Genomic DNA, 23,259 nt, shown 5'->3' on the forward strand with positions numbered 1-23,259 from the left:
GTGCCGCGGGGGTGTAGCTAGTAATGTGAGCAGTGTGACCAGTGCCGCAGGGGTGTAGCTAGTAATGTGAGCAGTGTGACCAGTGCCGCGGGGGTTTCACTACTTATGTGAGGAGTGTGACAAGTAATGTTGGGGTGTGGTGTGCACAGGGGTTGTGATCAGTGCTGCGGGGAATGACTAGTAATGTGAGAAGTGTGACTAGTGTCACAGGGGTATGACTAGTAATGTGGGGAGCGTGACCATAGGCTTTTATAGGGCAATGCAGTCTGATGATGGGGTTCGCCACCGATCCAAGACCGAGAATCTATCTGCATCCAGGCTTGGTGCATATGCGGAGCACATCCAAACCTCATAAAACAGCATTTTCTAAAGTTTGTCTGCTCTTTAAACTTTGCTGCATCTTGCCATGGTCAGGGCTGGCAACCATAGCTTCTGCAGGGTACTCCCTGAAATAGCTGCAATCTCCCTCTCTCCTTCATTTATCTAGCAATCTCCCTCATTTCTCCTAGCCCACATTACACTGTTACATCATAGTTCCCTCCCCTCCTGCATTCTGCAGGAGACTCCCAGAAATAGTAGCAATCTCCCTCTCTCCCGCATTATTCTACCAATCTCCCTAATTTCTCCTAGCCCACATCACACTGTTACATTTTGTTGGGAAAAAGGTAATGAGATACAGACACATTTACATTGAATCATCAGCACCAATTCCCAGCACTTTACCAAGTATAGTAGATCTTACTAACTGCTTTGGGGCTCATCTACATTTGGATATAAGTAATTTTAAAAGACTCCTCTCAGATGTAGCAGTACGCACCCATGCTTCTAGGTGTCACATGCACAATCTTTTTTTACAATCTCTCCATATATGGAACTAGACACGCCCCTTGGGTGGAGCATGACACGCCCCCTCAATAGGGCGATGTGAAAAAAACCTACTACCAACTATAATCTCCCTGAAACTAGTTTTCAAAAGTAGGCAAGTATGTTGGCAACATATATCTCTGCGGCCCCCTCACCTCACCCCTCGAGCAGCAGAATATTCATTACATTGCATTCTGGGAAAAAAAAATGTTATTATAAAAAAAAAAATTATATTCACTATGCAATGTAATAAACATCCTCTGCACAACTACTGAGCACATCCTAACATGACCCTCTCCAGGAGGTACAGAATGCTCTGCATCTGGACAAACCTCTTCAATCATGCTATCACCTGTTTTAAACAGGATAAGGAAGGTGCTTCACCACAGGTGATGGCAATCATACAGTTAGAGGAAAGTCTAGGAATAGAGCATTCTGTCCCTCCTGCGCTCCTTGTACATTTAACTTTCCTTAGTGAATCACATGACACAGAGTCAGCTGACTGTGACTCTGGTGCAAACAGCAGCCTTCCTTCCTTTGCTGCTGAGTGTGCAGTAAACAGTTTACATAGAGGATGGGCTTGCCCGGCAACAGGGTGTAACACAGGTGGTAAATGAGGGGTTAAGCAGAGACAATTCCAGGGAGAGAGGTGAAATATTGTCAGTAAATCATTGTGGGAGAGGGATTAGGGTACAGCACTGTCCCTTAGTCAGTGATAGGTTATAGTCCCTGCAGGGATTGATGAGTGACAGTAGGCAGATCGGTCCCAGAATGGAAGAGAGAAGGCGTCTGCAACAGTGGAGGGACCAGGTCAGCAAAGAGCTGGACAGAGTCATGAACTTCTGGACAAAACACTCAGAGGACAAGGAATATGGGTAACTGTGGTATCCAGTGCAAACCTGTGTGATTATTGTACAGATGCTAGTAATTGTTGATGCTATACAGTAGATTGAAAGCTGAGGCACGTCATAGTTATAGATTTATCATCAATATTAACAAATATTTATTAAGTGCATATATATATATATATATATATATATATATTTTTATTTTTATTTTATACTACAGCACGTGTGCCAATCCACAGGATCCCAGACCCCTCAAGTTTTCCAGGTCACTTTACTCACCAGCTCATTTTAAAAGACCCATATGTGGAGCTAATTAATTCACCTGTGATTCTTCGAGGAGACCTGGAAAACAGGCACTGTTTGGGGTCCTGAGGACTGAGCTTGGGAATCTCTGCTATAGCCTGTAGGATAAGGGGGAGACTAATGCAAGAGTCCTCAAACTTGGTCCTCAAGACCCCACACAGTTTACAGTACATTTTCCAGGTCACCTGGCAGGTGCACAGGTGCATTCAGTATTCAATGACACATTTTAAAAGATCCAAAGGTGACACTATTTATTTCACTTGTGATTCTGTGAGGAGACCTGCAAAACATGCACTGTGTGGGGTCATGAGGACCCAGTTTGCGTACCTTTGAACTAATGCATACTTACCTACCTGACCCTCTCCATGAGGGAGAAAATGCTCTGTTCCTAGACTTCCCTGGTCATGTATGATTGCCATCACCTGTGGTGAAACACCTTTCTTACCAATTAACTAGCTGACCACAGGTGATGGCAATCATATATTACCAGGGAAGTCTAGGAACAGAGCATTTTCTCCCTCATGGAGAGGGTCAGGTAGGTAAGTATGCATTAGTTCAAACCGGGTCCTCAGGACCCCACGCAGTGCATGTTTTGCAGGTCTCCTCACAGAATCACAAGTGACATAAATACCGTCACCTTTGGATCTTTTAAAATGTGTCAATGAATGACACAAGCATTAGGTCGACAATGGCTAGGGGAAGCGGTCATTGGGTCACCAGCAATTAGGTCGATATACATTTAGGATGACATTACTGTAGGTCGACATGGGTTAGGTTGACACAAGCATTATGTCGACATGTGGGTAGGTCGACAGTCAAAGGGTTGACATGGAGATTTTCAAATTTTCTTTGAGCCGACATATGCCGACAGGTGGTATTTCATGCCCTTCCATCCACTATGGCATGCTGGGAGAATAAAATAGTGTGTCGAGTATAGTAGCATGCCTGTGCCTGAAGCATGGTGAGCGCAGCGAGCCATTCGAAGGGACGCGGCGCTAAGTTTCAGTGTCCATGTCGACAGTGTCAACATCCGGGACAATTTTTTTAGAAAAAGCCCATCCCATGTCGACCTAATGACCCTGTTGACCTTAACCCCTTGAGTGGTATGCCCGAAAAAGCCGCAGCGGGCTGTCCCGGAATATTTCTGGGCATACCACAAATATGAAATAGGTGCGCGCCAGTGGTGTCCAGGTGTGCACCACTGGCGCACCACCTCTTGAGCCCCCCCAATCCCCTGTACTCCGGCGATCGTACGCCAGAGCTCTTCTAACCCCTGACGCTCCCCCAGCCTCTAGCAGCCTGCTGCCATTCATTTTGCAGCAATGACGTAGGTGGCAGGCTTGGGGATGTTCGGGGGGACTCGGGAGCACTCAGACGCCCGAGTTGTCTCGAGCCACCGCTAAACATCCCCGAGCCTGCCTCCTGTGTTATGATAGGCGGCTGCAAAGGTGAGGATGGGGAGCTCCTAATGATTTGTGGTGGGTTTTGCTGGGGCAGAACAAACCCCAACACTCGGTCACAGGGCCATATTTGGATCTGAATCTGACCCATAGTTAGGAGGTCAACACATCAAAAAGTCTACATGAGTTTTTTTGGTGTCAGTTGGTAGATTTCCACACATGGACCCCAGATTAGTATACAGCATACCCTCACGACATGGCTCGCTTTGGATGGCATGCTTCGGGCAAGATGCATAGCTACTGCTACGCTCAGCACACTTTGATGTTCCCAATCGGAGTCCATGTGGATGGTGAAGTATGAAAAAGTATTTGCCTGATTTACTATGTCTGCAGTGGCGTATCTCTAATGAGTGCAGTGCACATGGGCCCCCGAGTCCCAAAGGGGGCACACTCTGCACCCATTTTTAAAATACTTACCCTCTGGAGTCCAGCCTCAGAGGAAGCGGCGCTGCAGAAATCGTGGAAAAATGGCTGTTTTGCGCAATGGAGTCTGATTGCTCTAGCGCTCAAACTCCACACTGCTGCTAGTGCGGAAATCACTGGAAAAATGTCCGCTGTGCCATTTTGTTGGAGATTTGCACATGCATAGTGGTGTCTGAGCGCTCTTGTGCTCAGACACTGCTACTCCCAGGAGAGAGGAGGGTGCCTGGCCGGAGGATGAGGGTGCATGCAGGCCTCCTCCTCTCTTGAAACTGCCCTGCATGTCAGCCGTATGATGTTGACCTATAATTAGGATTACCTCATTTACATATTATTCCACCCTTACATAGTAGAGTTGCTCCTGGCAGTGAACAACACCAGTAGTCAATTAGGAGAAGTCTCTCTTTTCTGTGACTACAGAAATGGAACTTTTATTTGTTCATTCGTCATCGCACAATTGCTGACGCCTGCTCTGGTGAGCTGGCCTTGGTGATGGACAGCAATTTGGAGTTCTGTTTCCACAGATTACTAATGGGATTAAGTGCAGGATGCTGACTGGGCTACTCTTCTATTTTATTCATTTGAAGCCACTGAAGTGTAACTCCTGCTGTGTGCTTTACTCATTGTCCTGTTGAAAGACAAACTTTCATCTCCACTTGGATTTGTTGGGAGAAGGTATATATGGTATATTTATGTAATGAAGTCTCTGACTGCTAAAGTACATGACTATGGGGGTTAATCTGGTTCACTCCTTGGCCAGTATTCAATGCCTCTGATTCGCCGTACTTTCCAGCGAATCTGGCAATTTGCCGGGGTAACGGCGAATTTTCTAACAAAAAAAAAAAGCAATTCGCTCTATACAATGAAGACAATTTGATGCAAGTGAACAGTGAATGTGCAGTATTCAATGCACATTAACAAAATGTGCAGCGAATCCTGTTTAGGATTCGCTGCACATTCGCAGAGTTCCAGAGCCCTGGAGCATTCGCTGCCAGCCCTCCGTGTCACCCTATTCAACTTGTCAGGGGCAGTGAGCCCCTGGCGGCGAATCAGTGGCCAAAGCATTTCTTGGCACCAAAATGTTGGATTCTGTGAATTGCAGTTACAAGGGACACAGCAGGGGGGTCACATTGGCTGCCGGCTTTTCCTGAGAGAGCCAGGCAGTAGATGATGGCACCTGGGGTCCAGGGTGGATGAAGACACAAATAAGAAGAAATGTAACTCTATATATCACCTTATGAGCAGACGATGACACAGATCGTAATAACATAGGATAAATAATTTCTCTGATTAATCCCCTTTTTCCCTGTTTGATGATAGAGGATTCTTCACGTGCCTCGGTCAGGATGGAGCGCTCTATGATGAGCTGAAATACATCTGGCTGCAGGGTAGACAGGTAAGGGACTTGCTAATCACAAATGACACAGTCCCCTATACAACTATACTATAGCTTTGCATCAAGAATAGCCCACATTCATTATACAGGTGCCGGACGGGGGTCCCGACAGGCATTTACCCGACGTCGGGATCCTGACTGTCAAAACACTGACAGCCGGGTTCCCAACAGCCACCTGCTATTTTCCCTCGTGGGGGTCCACGACCCCCATAGAGGGAGAATAGAATAGGTGGCTCGCGTAGCAAGCCACCGTGCCCGCAAGGGGCTTAGTTGCGCTCACCATGCTGTCTGGGTCCGGCCAGTCGGGCTAATAACGGTCAGGATCCCGACTGTCGCACCCCTGTACCACATCCCATTAATACTGGACTATGGGCCTGATTCAGAGTTGATCGTTAATCATATTTGAGGAGGCTCTGTGCTGTCAGTGAAGACCACTTCCACCCTGTCTCAGTCGCAGATTAAGGGAAGCCTCAGATCTACTGTACTCACAATTGCGCAGACGACAAAAACTGTTGGATGTTCCGGGAATTGTGTATGGATTTGCAAATGGATTACGATTAGCGATCCATTCACAATTCTCTCGCAATTTAGCAAGGGCAGTTTTCTCTTTCTGTATGGGCTCTGACTTTCTCGTCGCAGTCCACTGCGAATTCTCACATTAGTGGTCACATTAGCGGTCAGGTCTGAATCAGGCCCTCTATTTAATGGTTTTGGTTGTCAGCCAGCTACTGCTGGGAGATTCTTGTCTCTCTACTTCTACTATAATGTACAGTCCACTGTGTAGAGCAGTGTTTTTCAACCACTGTGCCGTGGCACACTAGTGTGCCTTGAGCTGTTCTCAAGTGTGCCCCCAGATCTAGAGATGCCCAAACCAGTTTACAGCCACCACCAGTTCAACTGTTATATACTGGTCTCTTCTTTTCAGGTAATGGGCCAATGTATTTTATTTTTGTTACCTGTGGGGACCAGTGTGATTGTTTTTTTATATGGGGGCCAATAGGTTGGATTTCTTTCCTGTGGGGGCCAATATTTTTTGCCCTGTGGGGATCTCATGGTGTGCCTTGGCAAATATAAAATCTTATTTAGTGTGCCGCAAGGTAAAAAGGTTGAAAATCACTGGTGTAGAGTGAAGTGTGGAAGAGTCATATATGTCTTTGCATCTGGTAACTGCGCTGGCAGCTTCTAGGCCTGTCATCTGAATGGCCAGCCCCACGGGGCCTGGTGCACCCTGATTGGTCTATCCATTTTCCCATAACTTCAAAACATTTCCACTCTACCGTTGCTTATACCGTCCTGAGTGGAGTGCGGAACATCTGTCTGCACTTGTTCTACCCGCCCAACCTCCACACAAGATGGCGTATGGCAGGCATGTCCAAACTATGGCCCTCCAGCTGTTGTGAAACTACAAGTCCCATCATGCCTTGCAACAGTTTTGCTATTAGGGAATGGTAAAACTAACGCAAGGCATGCTGGGATGAGTAGTTTCACCACAGCTGGAGGGCCACACTTTGGACATGCCTGGTGTATGGTAAGGTATGATGAAAATATTGTGAATATTGGGGAAAGTCTGGGGAAAGTAATAAAACAAGGGTCCATGTACCGCCCCTATATCTATGAAGGTGGTGGCTTTGACCTCAGAATTTAAAGTAGCACTAATAATAAAGCCTAAGGCCCAGTGGAATATGTACTGTACACGTGACCGACAGCGGCATTCCAATTATCAAACTCCTGACAGGTCCCTTGTAAGTATACTAACCCTCTCCCCTGCCCACCTGAGGCATACTTATGATCAGGATACCGGCTGCGTTGGCTCTTCCAGTGATTCTGGCTCCTGTATTTTGATCGATGGCATGGTCCCTGCATCCGGGCCCAGCTTGTTTTGTACTTAATTTTGATTTTTAAACCAGTAAAAAGCCTGTCAAAATGACAGCTTCTGCAATGTACTTTCACTTTAAGCTGTGACAGTTTTTACTTTTACTTTGAGCTGTGACAGTTTTAGCCCACAAACTCTCCACCCCCCCCCAGTCCCTATCTGCTCCTACCTCCAATCTCTCTTCACAGCTCCCTCTCTCCATATCCATCAAGTTTAAAAACAAATCAGTGCCCCTGCATACAATGCTTTCACTTTCATTTATGTCACGCAAAGCAGTCATTTAGTCCGTCTAGTGGCCTTGAGTGGTCACTGGCAGTACTTTCCCTCATAGAGGTGAGGAGTAGTTAGTCTCTAGCTATCTAACTATCAAAATCACTTTATAAATCTACCCTTAAACAATTATTTTTGTTCTGTTAAAGTCAGGCCTATGTTTTTCTGTTGACCCTAGGTTTGGATGTATTGCCGCCTCTACAGGAAGCTACCCAGGTTCCGCAGGCCAGAAATACTTTCAGCCGCCGTTGCAGGTGAGTGCCTGGTTCTAATAAGTACAATAAATTGTATATTTTCCATACATTCTTCTAGGTTCCTGAATGTTTCTGAGTGTTTGCTGACAGAACAGCCATTGACCATGGACTAACTCCTATACTTGCATGAATAGGAGTTATGTTACTATACCCTGTATGTGGATCAGAATAATGATGCCGTTCTCTAATTTGACGGATAGAAACTAATTACCGATATTTTACAATGTCCATACCTGACCCTCACTATTTCTATACTTCAATATTATGATGTCTTTCTTCCATTACATAGGGGGTGAGTTCCTTCTTACCCATGCTCGCCCTACGCCTGACTCCCTGAAATGTGCCTTTGTGGTGACTCGTGACGGAAGATCGGTGAAGGTCCAACGCACCATCTTCAGCGAATGTTTCTATGTCATGGCTATGGACGAGCTTTGGAGGGCAACCCATAAAGAGCGATACAAGGTGGGGCCAGTGCTTGATTAACCAATCGCCTGATTAGGTTGCAGCCTAGGGTGCAAGGACTGGGGGTGCTCCTTGCAGGTGAGAAATAAATTGAAGGTCTAATTTATTCCATTATTGTTAGCCATCACCCGTCACAATGTATTGTGGGGGGAGGAGGTGTAAAGTTGTTAAAGTGACTGCCAGATGGCTGTGCCAATGTAACTTACCGATGGAACCATGACTTTATGTACATTGTGCTACAGCGATAGCTAGGTAGCCTAAAGCCATAGTCTCCATTAAAATCCACAAGCATTCGATCATACATGCCAGTTGTATAGCCTTCATTACATGCAATACGGTGGTATGACTGGCCAGTACCAGAGTACCCATACACATGTGTTTACCAGCATTACAAGGGGAGCTACATGTGTATTAGCCTAGGCCTAGGGTACCAGCATACATAATGAGAGGGAGGTTCCATCTATATAGGGCGTATCAATCTATGTTTATGACAGTATATGTAAATTATACGCTTGACTCCGCCCACCAGTCATTCCAAGGCAGATTCCGTTATTTTTAGAGGATGCTCCTTTTACTGGTGACCAAATACGAGAGCTCTACTTATTAATCTCATAGCCTGGCCGATTTTCAGACAGAATCCTGGATTACAGTTCAATTCTTAAACTATAGGATGGCAATTTGGTGCAACTAATTGTAATTTAAGAAACCGCTGCACAATTTCTGCATGTTACATGTTTGCTAAATTGTTCCTGTTTTCAGAAAGCGGCACGGGAGATGATGGATCAGATTGTGCACTGGGTGCGAGAGGACCCCTCTGGTTTGGGGAGGCCACAGCTACCAGGGGCTAAACCAGTGAACTCTATGGCCGTTCCAATGATGCTGCTAAACTTGGTGGACCAATTAATTGAGGAGGATGATGAGGCAGCGAGGAAGTACGAAGAGCTGGGGCGGTGGAGTGTGGAGAAGATTCTGCAGCACCTGCAGGTACCATAGATGGGAAATCCCCGTACGATGGATACTGTTTAGAGAATTCATTGGTACTGGTTATGGAGGATGGTTAGTCCACTCTGGCCAATCCCACCACTTTTGTTGTGCCATGTCCACCGTAAACCAATCCTTGGTAATAAAATCAGGATGGACCAATTGTGGAGATTTCCATTATTGCTTCTTTAATGAGGCAAAACATGTAGGTTTCACTATAGTTTTCCAACAGTTGTTTTTTCACCCTAGAGGACCGGTTTGGCCACCCGTGCTGCAGATCTATCAGCCGGATGCATAGGATTGCGCAGCACATTTCATTAGGGGGTGCACTGTCAAAGTGGTGTGCCTAGCACCACCTATTAGGCATGTCTAGCATCGCCCATTGGGTGTGTCTAACAGCACCAATCAGACGTGTCTACCATCATCTATTGACACTCACAACAGGATAAAATGTTTCTCAGCCACACTATAAACTCCTGCCTATTTCAGAATTAACAGAACATGCAAATAAAGTCAAAAACATATATGGATGGCGCAGGTATGTAGTGATATGACAATGGTCTCTAGTACAAGTAACAATGCCAAACACACATAATTGATTGATGGGTGCTCCTTTAATTGAAATACAGTTCTAAAAATCAAAAGTATTTGGTAAGAGGTAATGCTGGTATAGCTAGTGGCAGGAAGGTGTTCATAAGGATTGGCACAGCATTAGGGGGTGCCTGTGCACCCCTAACACTCAATGTGCGCACGCCTATGGCCGGATGCCAAACGTTAGCAGGCCTTTTATCTAGTGGATGGCCTAGGTTTATTTGGTATCCCTACACCTTTCCTTTGTTAACCGGAGAGTAAATCAGTACTGTGTTTTTACCGGGTGTCTTCTTTCTGTACGCTGTCCAGTTGCCCAAAACACTGCCCTAGGTGACTTTTAGATTCTTCTTCTGCAGCGTGATGGAAAGGCCATTTTAGAGAATGTTTCTTCAGATGGAAAGGAACTTCCAGGATGCATGGGCAGGCATCAGAACCCAGGTATTGTAGACTATTATTTTTCAGAAACGTAGCTACTCCTTGTTCTTCTCCATTCCTGCTTTTCGCTGGGCATGTAGGAACCATTTCTTGCTCTTTTCTCTTGACAGGTCATGCCATTGAAGCCGGCTGGTTCCTCTTGCGCCAAGCCATCACCCAGTCCGACCATGCCTTGGGGCAGACTGCGGTGGAAAAGTTTATAGTGATGCCCTTCCTGTCGGGGTGGGACCAGGAGCATGGAGGACTCTTCTCTTTCCAAGATGTGGATGGATATTGTCCCACACAGGTGAAAACCCAATGAATCAAAAGATCACGTGTTTGATTATAGTCCACACTCTTTGCATCTGATGCAAATTAAATCTGTGTGCACACACTTCGATTTGCTTTAGATTCGATGTTAGGTTAGATTTTTTTTTATTAGATCTGGCATTAGATCTTCCCATTCAATTTGGCATTAGATCTGTACTTTTGCATTAGATATCGAATTCTATTTACATTCAAAGTACAGTGGACACATTCGATTTACTGGATCGAATTCGATATTTCCTTGGCTGCACAGTCTATCTTTCTCTTCGATATTGAGAAAACGGGAGCGTGCATCGAATCGAATGCAGATCGAAAGTGTCCTAAAAACCATTCGATGTGGATTCGATTTTGCTTCTGTAAGCAAAATCAAATCGAAAACAGAAAAATATTTTGGCAAATAAGTGTGATAATTATGGAAGTATGCCATGTCACTGAAATCGCGTCGATTTTATTTTATTTTTTTGCCCATAATCACAGGATCTAATTTCAAAAAATGCACAGGAAAATGTCTTGGTTGTGAGGAGATATACTTGGATATGACGTATGGTACTACTCCATTAGCACAACAAACTTCCAGTTTTCCGCTAAAATACTGCCCTATGGATATGTGCCATTCGATCAACCAAATTTAGGTCAACAGTGCTTAGGTTGACACCTGAAATAAGTTGTCATGCTAACTTTTAGGTTAGCATAACCTTTTAAGGCAGGCATGTCCAAACTGTGGCCCTCCAGCTGTTGTGAAACTAAACATCCCAGCATGCCTTGCCATAGTTTTAGCATCCCCTAATAGCAAAGCTGTGGCAAGGAATGATGGGACTTGTAGTTTCACAACAGCTGGGGGGCCATAGATTGGACATGCCTGCTTTAAGGCCTAATGCTTTTGTTGACCTTCCAATGCTGTCAACCTTAGCCACGTCGACCTATTTCAGGTGTTGACCTTCAGTGGTCGACCCAATGCATGTCAATCTAAATGGGGTCAAACTAGTGAACGTATCACTGACTTATTTAGCTAATTCCATGGCATTGGCTATCATCAAGAGTAAGGAGATATAAAAGTTAGAAATATGTTACTCCACCAAAGTGCAACATAGACCCACATACAGGGTTCTGCTATAAGTAAAGACCTGAAGGCCAGCAGCCATTCAGACTTGAAGTCCAATTATGGAGTAGAAGCACCTCCAACTTGCTTTGTAAATACATGTGCCTCTGAGGGTACTATTGCGCAAGATAAGGTGCATGGTAGGTCTAACGCTCATTTTAACCTTCCTGTATGACCTGCCAAGCTTTTTAAATACAGGTGAAAATGTCTGAAATAATGGAGTTTCTGTTTGTACAATGGAGCATTTTAGTTTGTACAAAATGTACTCCAAATAAGGATAGGGAATAGTTCAATAGATCTACATTAACAAGTTCTACAATCAATGACCCAAATGGTCAACAGGAAAGATCGACAGAGTAAAAAGATCAACAGGACAAAAGTAAACAGTAGGAGAGGTCAACTTATACCACTTTCACATCGCCGACACGTTTTAAAAACCAGTATTTTAAAACGGTAATTAAAACGGGTCAGAGCCTTTACATTGCCGCAGATTACCGTTTTAAATACCGGTTTATACCCCTTTTACATCGCACTTTTAAAACGGTAAATTGCCGTTTTTTTCCCTTTTTAAAACGTTTAAGCCTGCACTGTGAATGCATAGCATTGTACACATTCACATTGCACAAAAAACGGCAAGGAACCGTGTAGGACTCTGCTTTTTACACGGTTCGAAATGCCAGTTAACTTTAAACGGTAAATCGGCTGTGGTTCATTCACAGTGCAGGCTTAAACGTTTTAAAAAGGGAAAAAAACGGCAATGTACCGTTTTAAAAGTGCGATGTGAAAGGGGTATAAAAAAGGTCATTCATTTTGCTTTGTTTACATTTTACAGTTCCAGGGGGTTTTGCTTTGTTTACTTTTTCCAGTTTCTGTGTCCCACATCCCCTCAAGTGTTTCGTTTTGGGCAAGGTGCCTTGGTCCACTGCCACTGCTATCAACACAGGTTACTATCCCCATTTGTAGTCAAAGAGAACAAAGAATTCCAAGAAAGACATAAGATGTTGTGGTAATTAAAGCGCAATGAATCAGGCTTGGTGCAGCCCACTCCAATATATTATGGGGGTACACCACCTCCCAAACAAAGAATCTGCACAACAAAAATATGTGGAGTGTGGCGCACCTTGCCTAAAAGATGTTCAAAGAATCAAATATGATTTGATACAGGATTTATTAAAAATACAACAAACACATGGATGAGTGCAATACAATGAAAATAACAAAGATACAATACTTGATGGAAAACTGATTTTTCACTCTGGTTCTGGGTACACACAATCAAACATTCAATGGGTATCTCACCATATATAAGCACTGCGGTGGGCTATACTTGGATGGTAAAAGTCTGCGGCACCACCGCAGTGAGCTTATTCCTGAGTGGTCCCAAGATCCAAAAGTGCTGGTGCGTTCCAAAAAAGTGCATCAAAGATAAAGTGTCCGAGTGCCAAGGTGCTTTGATCAGAAAGTGCAGTGACGTAGGATTTAGCAGCAACGCATTTCGGAGACTGGAATAATGTCTCCTCTTTCAAGCTGGGTAAGGAGACATTATTCCAGTCTCCGAAACGTGTTGCTGCTAAATCCTACGTCACTGCACTTTCTGATCAAAGCACCTTGGCACTCGGACACTTTATCTTTGATGCACTTTTTTTTTTTACTATCCACACTCGCACTATTTGCACTTTGGGCGCATCCTGACTACTAAGCCTTGAAACGTTGATGATGCCATAATGATGCCACTTGTATCACTTCGATATTAAATAGTGAACTTTTTCTTCAAATCCGTTGAGTGCCGCTTTTTGTTCTGTCTGGTTAAGGCGTCAATGAACATAGGATTGTGTACTTTCTACCACTGAGGGCACCACGGTATGTAATCTCCTTGTCCGGAGTGCCGAGCAGCACCAGGCGATATATATATCCACACTGCGCTAAGAAATAAGGGCTGGATAACGTCCATCCCTGAGGACGAGAAACCACACTCGAAACAATTGTTGGATTGTACATGCATGATTGAATACATTTCTGCACATTGAATCTCTGAGTGACGCCCTTGCTTTTGACAGCAGTTTTGGATATATATTATAGATCAGATAGACTGGCACTCGCTGAAATCTGAAATGTTGGTTTAGAAATATATAGATCCCAAAACAGAGGCACTCGCAGGACTTAAAACAATCAATCAATCAAAAAAGACAAGGAGGTCTAATACATGCGGTCTCCGTGTCTTTTTTGGATCTATATATATATATATATATATATATATATATATATATATATATATATATATATATATATATATATATATATATATATATATATATATATATATATATATATATATATATATATATATATATATATATATATATATATATATATATTTATATATATATATATTTATAGGCCAGTGGCGTATCTATAATGTGTGCGTTGTTCGCGTTGCACATGCCACCTGAGTCCCAGTGGGGGTCCACACTGCACCCATTTTGGAAATACCCTCCGGATTCCCGTGGCAGGAGCGCTGCAGTGGAGTCTGAGCACTCTAGTGCTCAGACTCCACAGAGCAGTGGAGTTTCGTGCATGCGCAGTAGGGTCTGAGCACTAGAGCACTCAGACCCTACCGCTCCTGGAAGAGAGGAGGGGGCCTGGTCGAGGAAGCTGCACATCGGCCTCCTCCTCTCAAGACGCCCCTGATATAAGTCAGCCCCAAATATAGTACACAGCAATGTTTCAACATAAGTGTCGTCATCATCAGGCTTTTATAGCTGCCACCCTAGGTCCAGATTGCCATATTCACAGTTGATCCGGTGTGAAAAAAATCTTCAATTCTATCAAATTGTGTGCCCGTGTGCAGTTTAGCTTTAGAAATGAGGTACCATTTGGTTACTATGTGCACAGTGACTTTAGTTGGTAGAAACTGAGCTTTGGCACATTGCCAGCACTCGGGGGGTTATTCTGATTCACTCGGAAAGGCACAATCACTCTCTAATGGACAAAACCATGTTGCACTGCAGGTGGGGCTGATGTAACTTGTGCAGAGAGAGTTACAGTAGATTTGGGTGTTTTATTGTTCCTGTGCAGGGTAAATACTGACTGCTTTATTTTTACACTGCAATATAGATATCAGTTTGAAGTACACCCCCCACCCAAATCTAATTCTCTCTGCACATGTTACATCAGCCCCACCTGCAGTGCATATGGTTTTGACCATCTGAGAGTGATTGTGCCTTTCCGTGTGAATCAGAATAACCCCCTTAATGTAGCTTGCTCCAACAGGACTCAATAAATGGCTTGTGGCAGAGTCCGTCCCTGAGCATGGTGACATATGCCCTCACCACTGGGTCTTTTGGTCTCCGGGACATTTCTTCCATGGGCAATGTCAGGATCAGTGCTACCCGCTTGTTGTGTGTGGCCAGCTCCTGTGTCTCCTTGCTGCCTGTGTGCTGCAGCACCTTATGCCGGGCCAGGCACTGCCAACAGCAGTCCCTCCGTGCGGCTGTCCTCCTGTGATCACTCACCGACACACCTTGGACCCAGTTAATAATGGACAGTACTCTATGATCTAGGATTTAACGGCACCCGGATTTAACCTAAATCATAAGTGTTCATTGTGAAATTTAGGACATTCTGTATTCTCCTTAGTCACATACAAGAACACTCGGTGCCGGTGACATTACTGACATCATTTATGTTGTGTGTTTTTTGTTATTAATCCCAGGTAGTTGAAGAGGAATATTGTATACATCATAGCTGCAGTTGTATAATACGCAGTATATTGGTAATTCCTCTGCTCTCTTCTAGCTCGAGTGGAGTATGAAATTGTGGTGGCCGCACACTGAGGCTCTTATTGCCTTCCTGCTTGGGTACCTGGAGACGCGGGATCCACAACTTCTAGAACATTTCCAGAAAGTTTTCGAGTACGCATTCAGCCGGGTGAGTAACTCTCTGAGGTTGTAGAAACAAAGGCATTGCTGTAAGCTTTAATTGTTATTTGGAAATATTGCAATGTTTTGCACCAGATTCCTGCGCTCCATATACAGTAAGTATATCCTGATTGCAGGGGTCCTCAAACTATTTTGCTGTGGGACCCCATCAGACAATAAAAATAATGACAGGACCCCAGCACATTACTGCAGAAGGTCATCACATCACATGGGTAGTTAGCAGACAGCACATACATGGCAGCATTGTGGAGGCACAAAATGATGGGAGGAGTCTAATATAACAGACAATCCAACAGATTTTTCAGAGTCCTTGAATCACTGACTGAGATGAGAAAAGTCATTAGCCTGATGGTCAGCAACATGGAGTTGGGACCCACTTTGGGGTCAGGACCCACAGTTTGAGAACCACTGCCGATTGTGTAAGATTTATCTCTCCTCGTTCCCCAAACTTAATAGTTTGTCTGCAAATGCCATACCATATTAGATTTGGGGCTTGGAGGTAATTCATTGTACAGATGGGGCCAGCCGCCCAGATCTGGCAACTGGTGCGCTAGTGATCGTGGATGCACGAGAGTCTCGCACGCACACGCATCCATTGCCGGGAATGAGTTAAAAATACTATTACTGTAATAGTCTTATATAGCAAGCAGTGCGTCTTTTCATAGGAAACTTGTGTTATTTAATCTTTTCTGGATTTTTAATCCCGCCCCCCACCCATTCTGCAAGGAAGAACATGTGTCTGATTTGTAGAAGCTAGCTACAGATGGGTATGGGTCATCCACTATAGGTTGACACATGAAATAGGTTGACGTGGCCATTAGGTTGACACAAACATTAGGAAGACATGGAAAAGGTTGGCATGAGGTTTCCACGATTTTGGGTGCCTATGTTGACAAGGACACTGTATAAGTGTCCCGCATCCCCTCGCTATGCTCGGCACACTATTATATTCTCACTCTGTGCCCACTTGGATAAAGTATGATAAACCACCGACACACTTCCACCCACTGTCCACCTTCACAAGGTTATACACTACGTTAAAGTGGGGCTCTATACAGAGCAATGGTGCAATGTATGTGTAATGTGGATGTTATATAGAAAGGATACACAGCACAGAAACATTATATACAATGAGGTTCAAGCAAAGTAGCCCATACTATATGACTGACATAAAGGACCATGACCAATGGCCAGAGGAACTGGCTAAAGGACTGTGCAATGTGGCTAGCAGTTAGGTGCACACAAATTGTCTGTCTATTTATTATATTAATGACCTGGACGGAGTAGGTTAGGGGGGGCCGCTTCACAAATATGTCCTATACAGATAACGTAGATGATATTTATTCTGTTATGTCTTAAGTTTTCAGATCCAGAATATGGTGAATGGTTCGGTTACTTAAATCAGGATGGGAAGGTGGCCCTCAGCATAAAAGGAGGTCCATTTAAAGGTCAGTCTAACATGATCACATCTGTCAGTAACTGAGCCTCAGGCTGCCCTTGGTGTTGCTGATAAATCACCATTTTATATACTCTATTGCAGTAATGTGCAATGCTGTTTTCTAGGATATTCATTAGAAGAAAAACCTGGTACAGTTTATGGGAATCAGGCATCATGGGTCTCTCAATGTCACTGGATTGGTATTTGCCTAGTCTGCTATGTGCAGATGTATCTAAAACAGTGGGGTAGAAACACGGGTTGCAGAAGTCTCCTTTGTGTCTGGACCCCTGCAGAAAAAGAGGGGGGCCTTGCTGAAAGCCCCATATGCTCCACTAGTTGCTTCTGATGTCAGAGATTTGAGGCATCTTTTCCAGAACGATTTGGTGTTGCTCTACACAAACACACGCACAAAGATGACATGTCCATAGCTTTGCATAGTCAGACCATCCACTCGGAAATGTACAGTACTTGTGTAGTTTCACAGCAGCAGGCTATGCTACGTTTTCAGTGTAGGCTAAGCTACGTTGTCAGCGTAGTGACTCCGTGGCAGCCCTGCGTAGTCACCGTATTGTCCCCGTGAGCTGCAGTTCTGTCCCTGGTAAACCTAGTGAGCGTCTCTCACACAGCGCCGGTAACCGCCAGATCCCCTGCGCTGACAGATGCCGGCGGAGAGGCGCTAAATCTGTCTGAGATGCACGAGTGTCTCAGACACTTGTGCGTCTCAGTAATTCTTGCGGCAGGGTACGGCAACCCTGCCTGTGTCTGCTTCAGGGAGATGGACAGGGTTAGGGGTTCAGTAGCGTGCGCGTCTCCTGCACAAAGGGGGGGGGGTGGAGTGTGCAAGTGCGTCTCATGCACAATAAAGGACGCATTTGCCAGTGCTCCATGTTACATACTGGCAAATGCCTCCATTTCAAACCCCTATTATCCACGCTATGTTAATACCCCCACTGTCCACGTCGGCGTGGAGTTGATTTTATAAAGTATGGTAAGCGCAGCGAACCACGCGGATTACTTGACATGTATTCCGCTGTGCTCGCCACACTTTATAAAGTCAACTCCATGCCGACGTGGATATTGGGGGTATGAACAGGTCGGGAGGAAGCGTACCGCGTCACCTCACGGGGCTCACCATGCTTCAGGCAGACGTGGATAGTGGCGGTGTTTCAGGAACACATTCACACCTGTCATGTCAGGCAGGTTAATATGGTCATTGGTTCCCACACAATGTAATAAGCGCTGACTGACTACGCTAACTACGTAAGCTCCGGCTAGCCGCGAATGGGCGGGAAAACAACGCTGATGCCTGACTGACTACGCAAACTACGGGTGTAAACACTATGCTGATGCTGACTACGCTGGCCGCGGGATCACTACGCTAATTCTGACAAGGACGCTACGCTGACTACGTAACTGCCGCCGTGAAACTACACAAGTACCAAATGTACTATATCGGCCATATACGACCCGAAAATACAAATCCGAAATACGGCAAATTTACAAAGCTGTCGTATTCTTCTCATTCATATTTTCCGATGTCGTTAACCGTTCATACCCATTTGTATTCGTGTATACGGCCGCCAAATGCTTATGGAGTGGCAGCATTGCACGGATCAGAGTGATCAGTGCAATGTTGTCCAGTGTAAAAAAAATACACCCCCCATGGTTAGAACCTGTCCTAGGCTCAAAGAACTGGTCCTGGTTTTGGCAATTGAGGGGTCAAAAATTTTAGGTTCCTCCTTGGATTTCTAAAACCAGCACCAGGCTCAAGGGCTGGTACTGGATCCCAAAATACAGGGGACAAAATGACTAGGGGTCCCCCATTAGTCCGATGCAAACTGACCTGGGGCACTGGTGACAGCCCTGGCTTCAGGCTGGGCAGGGAGTATCCTGGAGAGGGTGGGTCCGCCTTCATTGGGGGTTTCCCACTTCCTTAGGGTCCCTGCCTGGCCTGACCAGCCACAGGGTGAATAATTTGGCAGGGGCAGCTAATATAAATAGTTTACCCCGGCTGTGGCATTACCCTGCTGGCTGTTTGGTCCCGGTGCTGGTTCTCAAAATATGGGGGACCTCTATTCATTTTGTCCCTTGCATCTTGGGAACCAGGACCGGTCCTTGAGCCTGGTGCTGGTTGTAGAAATCCAGGGGTGAACCCCAACATTTTTGACCCCTCAATTTCTAAAACCAGGACCGGGGCTGGTTCTAGCTGGAAAGGTTCCCAGTGCCATTTAAAAAAAAAAAAAAAAAGTTACAAAAGATCTGGACCAATTTAGATTTGCAATGTGCGTATGGATTTCACTGCCTTCATCAATCTGCAGCCAGCATAGAGCATTGCTGTTTCTTAGTACAGTTGCTAGCACATGGGCTCTTGGTTTGCAGTGCTACAAGACAGAGCTGCACCACCCTTTTAAACCAGGGCTGCATGATTAAAGTCAAACATGAGCCTCTACAAGCAGCAGCAGCAGCAGCAGCAGCGCCCTGCCCACCACAAATCTTAGAAGGAGCACTATTAATTATTTGATGAACATTATTTTCCCCAGACATCCAAGCCCATATATAACTATTCCGAAGAGCCTTTACATGCTCTGTAACTTTGTCCAGATGTCTGTCACTTAGTCACGCTCTTGTGTTCCAGGTTGTTTCCATGTCCCACGATGCCTGTGTATGTGTGAGGAACTTCTGTGCAAGCTCTTGGAGGAAGAAGACAGAAAGGCTGTAGGTACCTTACCATAGATCACTGGAAGCATTCCTGGATCTGTGCATCTGTGACGGGGACTCCTTGCCAGATCACCTACAATCAGCTGTTATCAAGTTTATTAATCAACTTCAGTTAATAATAACACTGGTCTACTACAGCTAAATGCAGTGATTCCCACTGTTTTTTAATCACGGCGCTCCTGAGTATCAGAATTTTGTTTGCGGCACCCCCAGACCAAAAGTTTCTCATTGAGAAAATCAGAAAAAAATATTGTTACGGAAATGATGCTTATATCATTAGGGTCAGTTATGTGGTAGACAGGATTATCTTCTGTTTGTCACAAATTTGCCTATATTACATTGATCATAAAGGCATACTTCTCATCTGTCCCCTTTTTTCGTGGGATCGTACAGTTTTTTTGGGCTGGTCTTGGAACCCACCTATTCAATTAAGACAGAGGGTCTATGCCCCAAGAATCATGTCATTGGGAGGTGTGGCCCATGTGCGCATCATCTTCATGAAGACTTGCCATTTCTGTTGATGTCATTTTGAGGCATGGCCCATGTGAGCATCCTTCTAGTGAAGCCACGCCCCTTTTTATAGACTATGGCCCTTACTGGGTGCGCGCCGCTACGTGGTGCACAGAAATCCCGCCACATAGACTTACAAAGTTGGGAGGTATGCAAATGCTTTGAATTGGTCATGGACCACCAATCTAGGGCACCACTGCCAGTCCCACTAGGCACCCCAGGGTGCCAAGGCACACAGTTTAGGAACTACTGGCTAAATGGAACTCTGTGTACTAGTGCATATATGTATGCTTACATATTTAAAGCTGGCCTCTTCTAGAAGAAGATGTTCTAAGCCTTCGGAGAGTGATAAAGTGGAGAGAGATAACATAGCAGCCAACCAGTTCCTGACATTTTTCAAACACAGCCTGTAACATGGCAGTGAGAAGCTGATTGGCTGATACATTATTTCTCCCCACTTCGCCAAGGCTTAGTACATCTCTCCTAGGAGCCCAGTTATTACTCAATGGCATCTGGGCAGGATCTTACTGCCCAGTATTGCATTGTAATATGCAATGCTAACTTCGAGAGATATATGTCCGTGTAGAGGCAGGGGCCCCAAAAGGAGCCAGTCCCTGCAATCTGCCAGGGAGTCTGTGCATACGCTTCACATTCCTGATATTGGTACATCGGGCAGCATTGCATTCCCCATAGGAAGCTATGGAGGATGAGGCTGCCTGCAGGACTGGAGGGATCGCAGTGGGTATCAGAGATTCCTGCTGCAGTCCCTTCTAGTTACATTTGGGGGATGCTTAATCGTTGCGGCTAACATATTAAATGATAAAAGCCCCCCTAATGTCTTATGTTGGACTTATGCCAGAGCTCTCTGTTACAACACTGTCTTTGTATTCAGGTCTATGCTCAATTTATAATATGTCTGATCTTGCTAAGGAAAATAAACCAGTTTGTTATAAAATTGGCTGCTTTGTATGAGCAGAATTACTGCTACTAGTGGCTGGAGCATGCTGGAAGGGAGAATTGCCTGACCCACCCTAGACCGCATGTGCAGGTAAAACAGGACAAGAATGAACTTTTTGAAGACTGCAATAATGGCATTACAATTTTTGTTTGTTCATAGCATTACAAACGGACATAACAATAGCCCACTTTAGGTGCAGTGTGAATTAGCTTATGGAGTTTTTATATGGGGTCTGTTACACACTGATTTTATTGTGTGCTGGGTGTTGTATTTTCACTGTCTTTAAGTATATGATTGTTTTGATATCTGGATCAACAGATTTGGCATGTTCTAATCTTTATTGATTTTTCTGTTGCTGTCCAGAATATATATTGGTTGTTGACAGTGACAGGCGTACTGCTTTGGTAGTGTTTAGAGTGTATATTAAGGTGTCCGCATTCTATGTATTTAGATGCTGTGATTCAGTCTCTTACTGTGTTTTAATATACAATTTACTCTTATTCATTTTATACATTTTTTATTTTTATTAATTTCTGTGACAGCCAATAGTATGTACCTATACAGACCTGAATAACAGGAAATGTTCCAAAATCACCGCTAAGGAGGGATTCATAATAAAGAGTACCAAGTATAAGTGACATCATGCTGAATATCCACTAGATGTCAGCAGAGTCACAGAAGTGAATGAGAGTAAATTGTATATTAAAATACAGTGACTGAATCACAGCATCTAAATACACAAAACGCTGACACTTTAATATACACTCTTAACACTATTAAAGTAGTATCCCTGTCACTGTCAACAACCAAGAGATATTAAGGACAGCAACAAAAATACCAATAAAGATCATAATATCAAAAACCTGCTGATCCAGATATAACACACAAAAAGACAGTGAAAATACAACATCTATAAGGTGAACAATAAACACACAATAAAATCAAAGTGTGTAACAGTTCCCATATAAGTACTCCATAAGCTGATTCACACAACGGATTGCCTCACCGAAATCTATTTAATGGGAATTTAAAACCCATATATCGGTGACTATTGTGAGGAACTCAATCTCATTGGAGAATAAAGTCCAGAAGGACCAAGGAGATATAATCTATCCCCTCCTCCACATCAAATATCTGACCAAAAAGGAAGCGTAAACTGTACCTAAAATGATACATTACTAAAGAAATAATATAGAAAGTTATAGGCAAATGCAGGGGGGTATCTGGTTGCTCAAAATCCCTCCTCCTCTTGGCAAGTAATTTACCGGTAAATTATGACAACAATAGAACTGACATATAATATGATCAATAGAGCTGCCACCACATCATGCAGTGTAAGGGACAGAGCAGAGCTGCTGCATATGCCCAGTGTACCAGCTTCTTCTACCACATTTACTGTATGTGTGGATCTGAGCCCCCAAACATCACTATCGACCAGAGAGTAGCTGCCAGGAGGAAGAGACAGGAGCCTTACCATGAAGTGGGAGATTGTGAGCTTAGAAAGTGCAGTACTGGCTCTATTATGTTTGTTTATTTATTTATTATATGTTTAACCTTTTTTTCTTATTTAACCCCTTGAGTGGTGGGTTTTGCTGGGGCAGGACAAACCTGCCAGGTTTGTCCTGATAAACTATACTAAAACACAGTCCCAGTAATAACCTTTTTCCACTAGCAAAAATAACCCAGGATTTTGCAAGGGGATGCGCATCCACCGGGGTTTTTTGCTAGTGAAAACGTAAATCGTGGGTCGACTGACCTGGCAATCCAACCCAGGTAATTTGCTGGGTTGGACCTGGGATACTCCTGGGTCCTGGGACAGTGTAAACAGGTAACCCGGGTCAATGCGACCCGGGTCCCATTCACTGCAATGCAAAAGCCACAGCTGAGAGATGTTCTCATCTCCCAGCGCCGGCTAATGCCCTGTCCCCGATGACATCACCTGCTTGGAAGCTAGTCACAAGCTGGGTCGCAACCGGGTACGAGCCAGGTACAAAATCCTGGGTGCTACCTTGCTTGTATAGTGGAAAAGGGGTATTCGATACTAATGTGCCTTTGGCTTATCTCCTACAGTGTCCTGCATGTAATTCCACCAGGTGCTATTAGTGCAGTCACAGTAGGTAGCACAGTGTAATGCT

The 23,259-nt window shown here is 44.5% G+C and overlaps 1 protein-coding gene across 1 annotated transcript; it reads left to right on the forward strand.

Moving 5' to 3' along the window:
- Positions 1 to 1,315: 1,315 nt before the first annotated feature.
- RENBP (renin binding protein) lies at positions 1,316 to 21,124 on the forward strand. Its single transcript, XM_083159024.1, has 10 exons — positions 1,316 to 1,739; positions 5,216 to 5,291; positions 7,613 to 7,688; positions 7,978 to 8,150; positions 8,910 to 9,134; positions 10,079 to 10,160; positions 10,268 to 10,443; positions 15,358 to 15,489; positions 16,861 to 16,948; positions 19,574 to 21,124. Exons 1-10 carry the CDS (start codon positions 1,606 to 1,608, stop codon positions 19,669 to 19,671), a joined length of 1,260 nt encoding a protein of 419 aa, XP_083015150.1. The 5' UTR covers positions 1,316 to 1,605; the 3' UTR covers positions 19,672 to 21,124.
- Positions 21,125 to 23,259: the final 2,135 nt, after the last annotated feature.

The sequence above is a fragment of the Crinia signifera genome, chromosome 9 (genome assembly GCF_055691185.1).
Source record: "Crinia signifera chromosome 9, ASM5569118v1, whole genome shotgun sequence".
Taxonomy (NCBI): domain Eukaryota; kingdom Metazoa; phylum Chordata; class Amphibia; order Anura; family Myobatrachidae; genus Crinia; species Crinia signifera.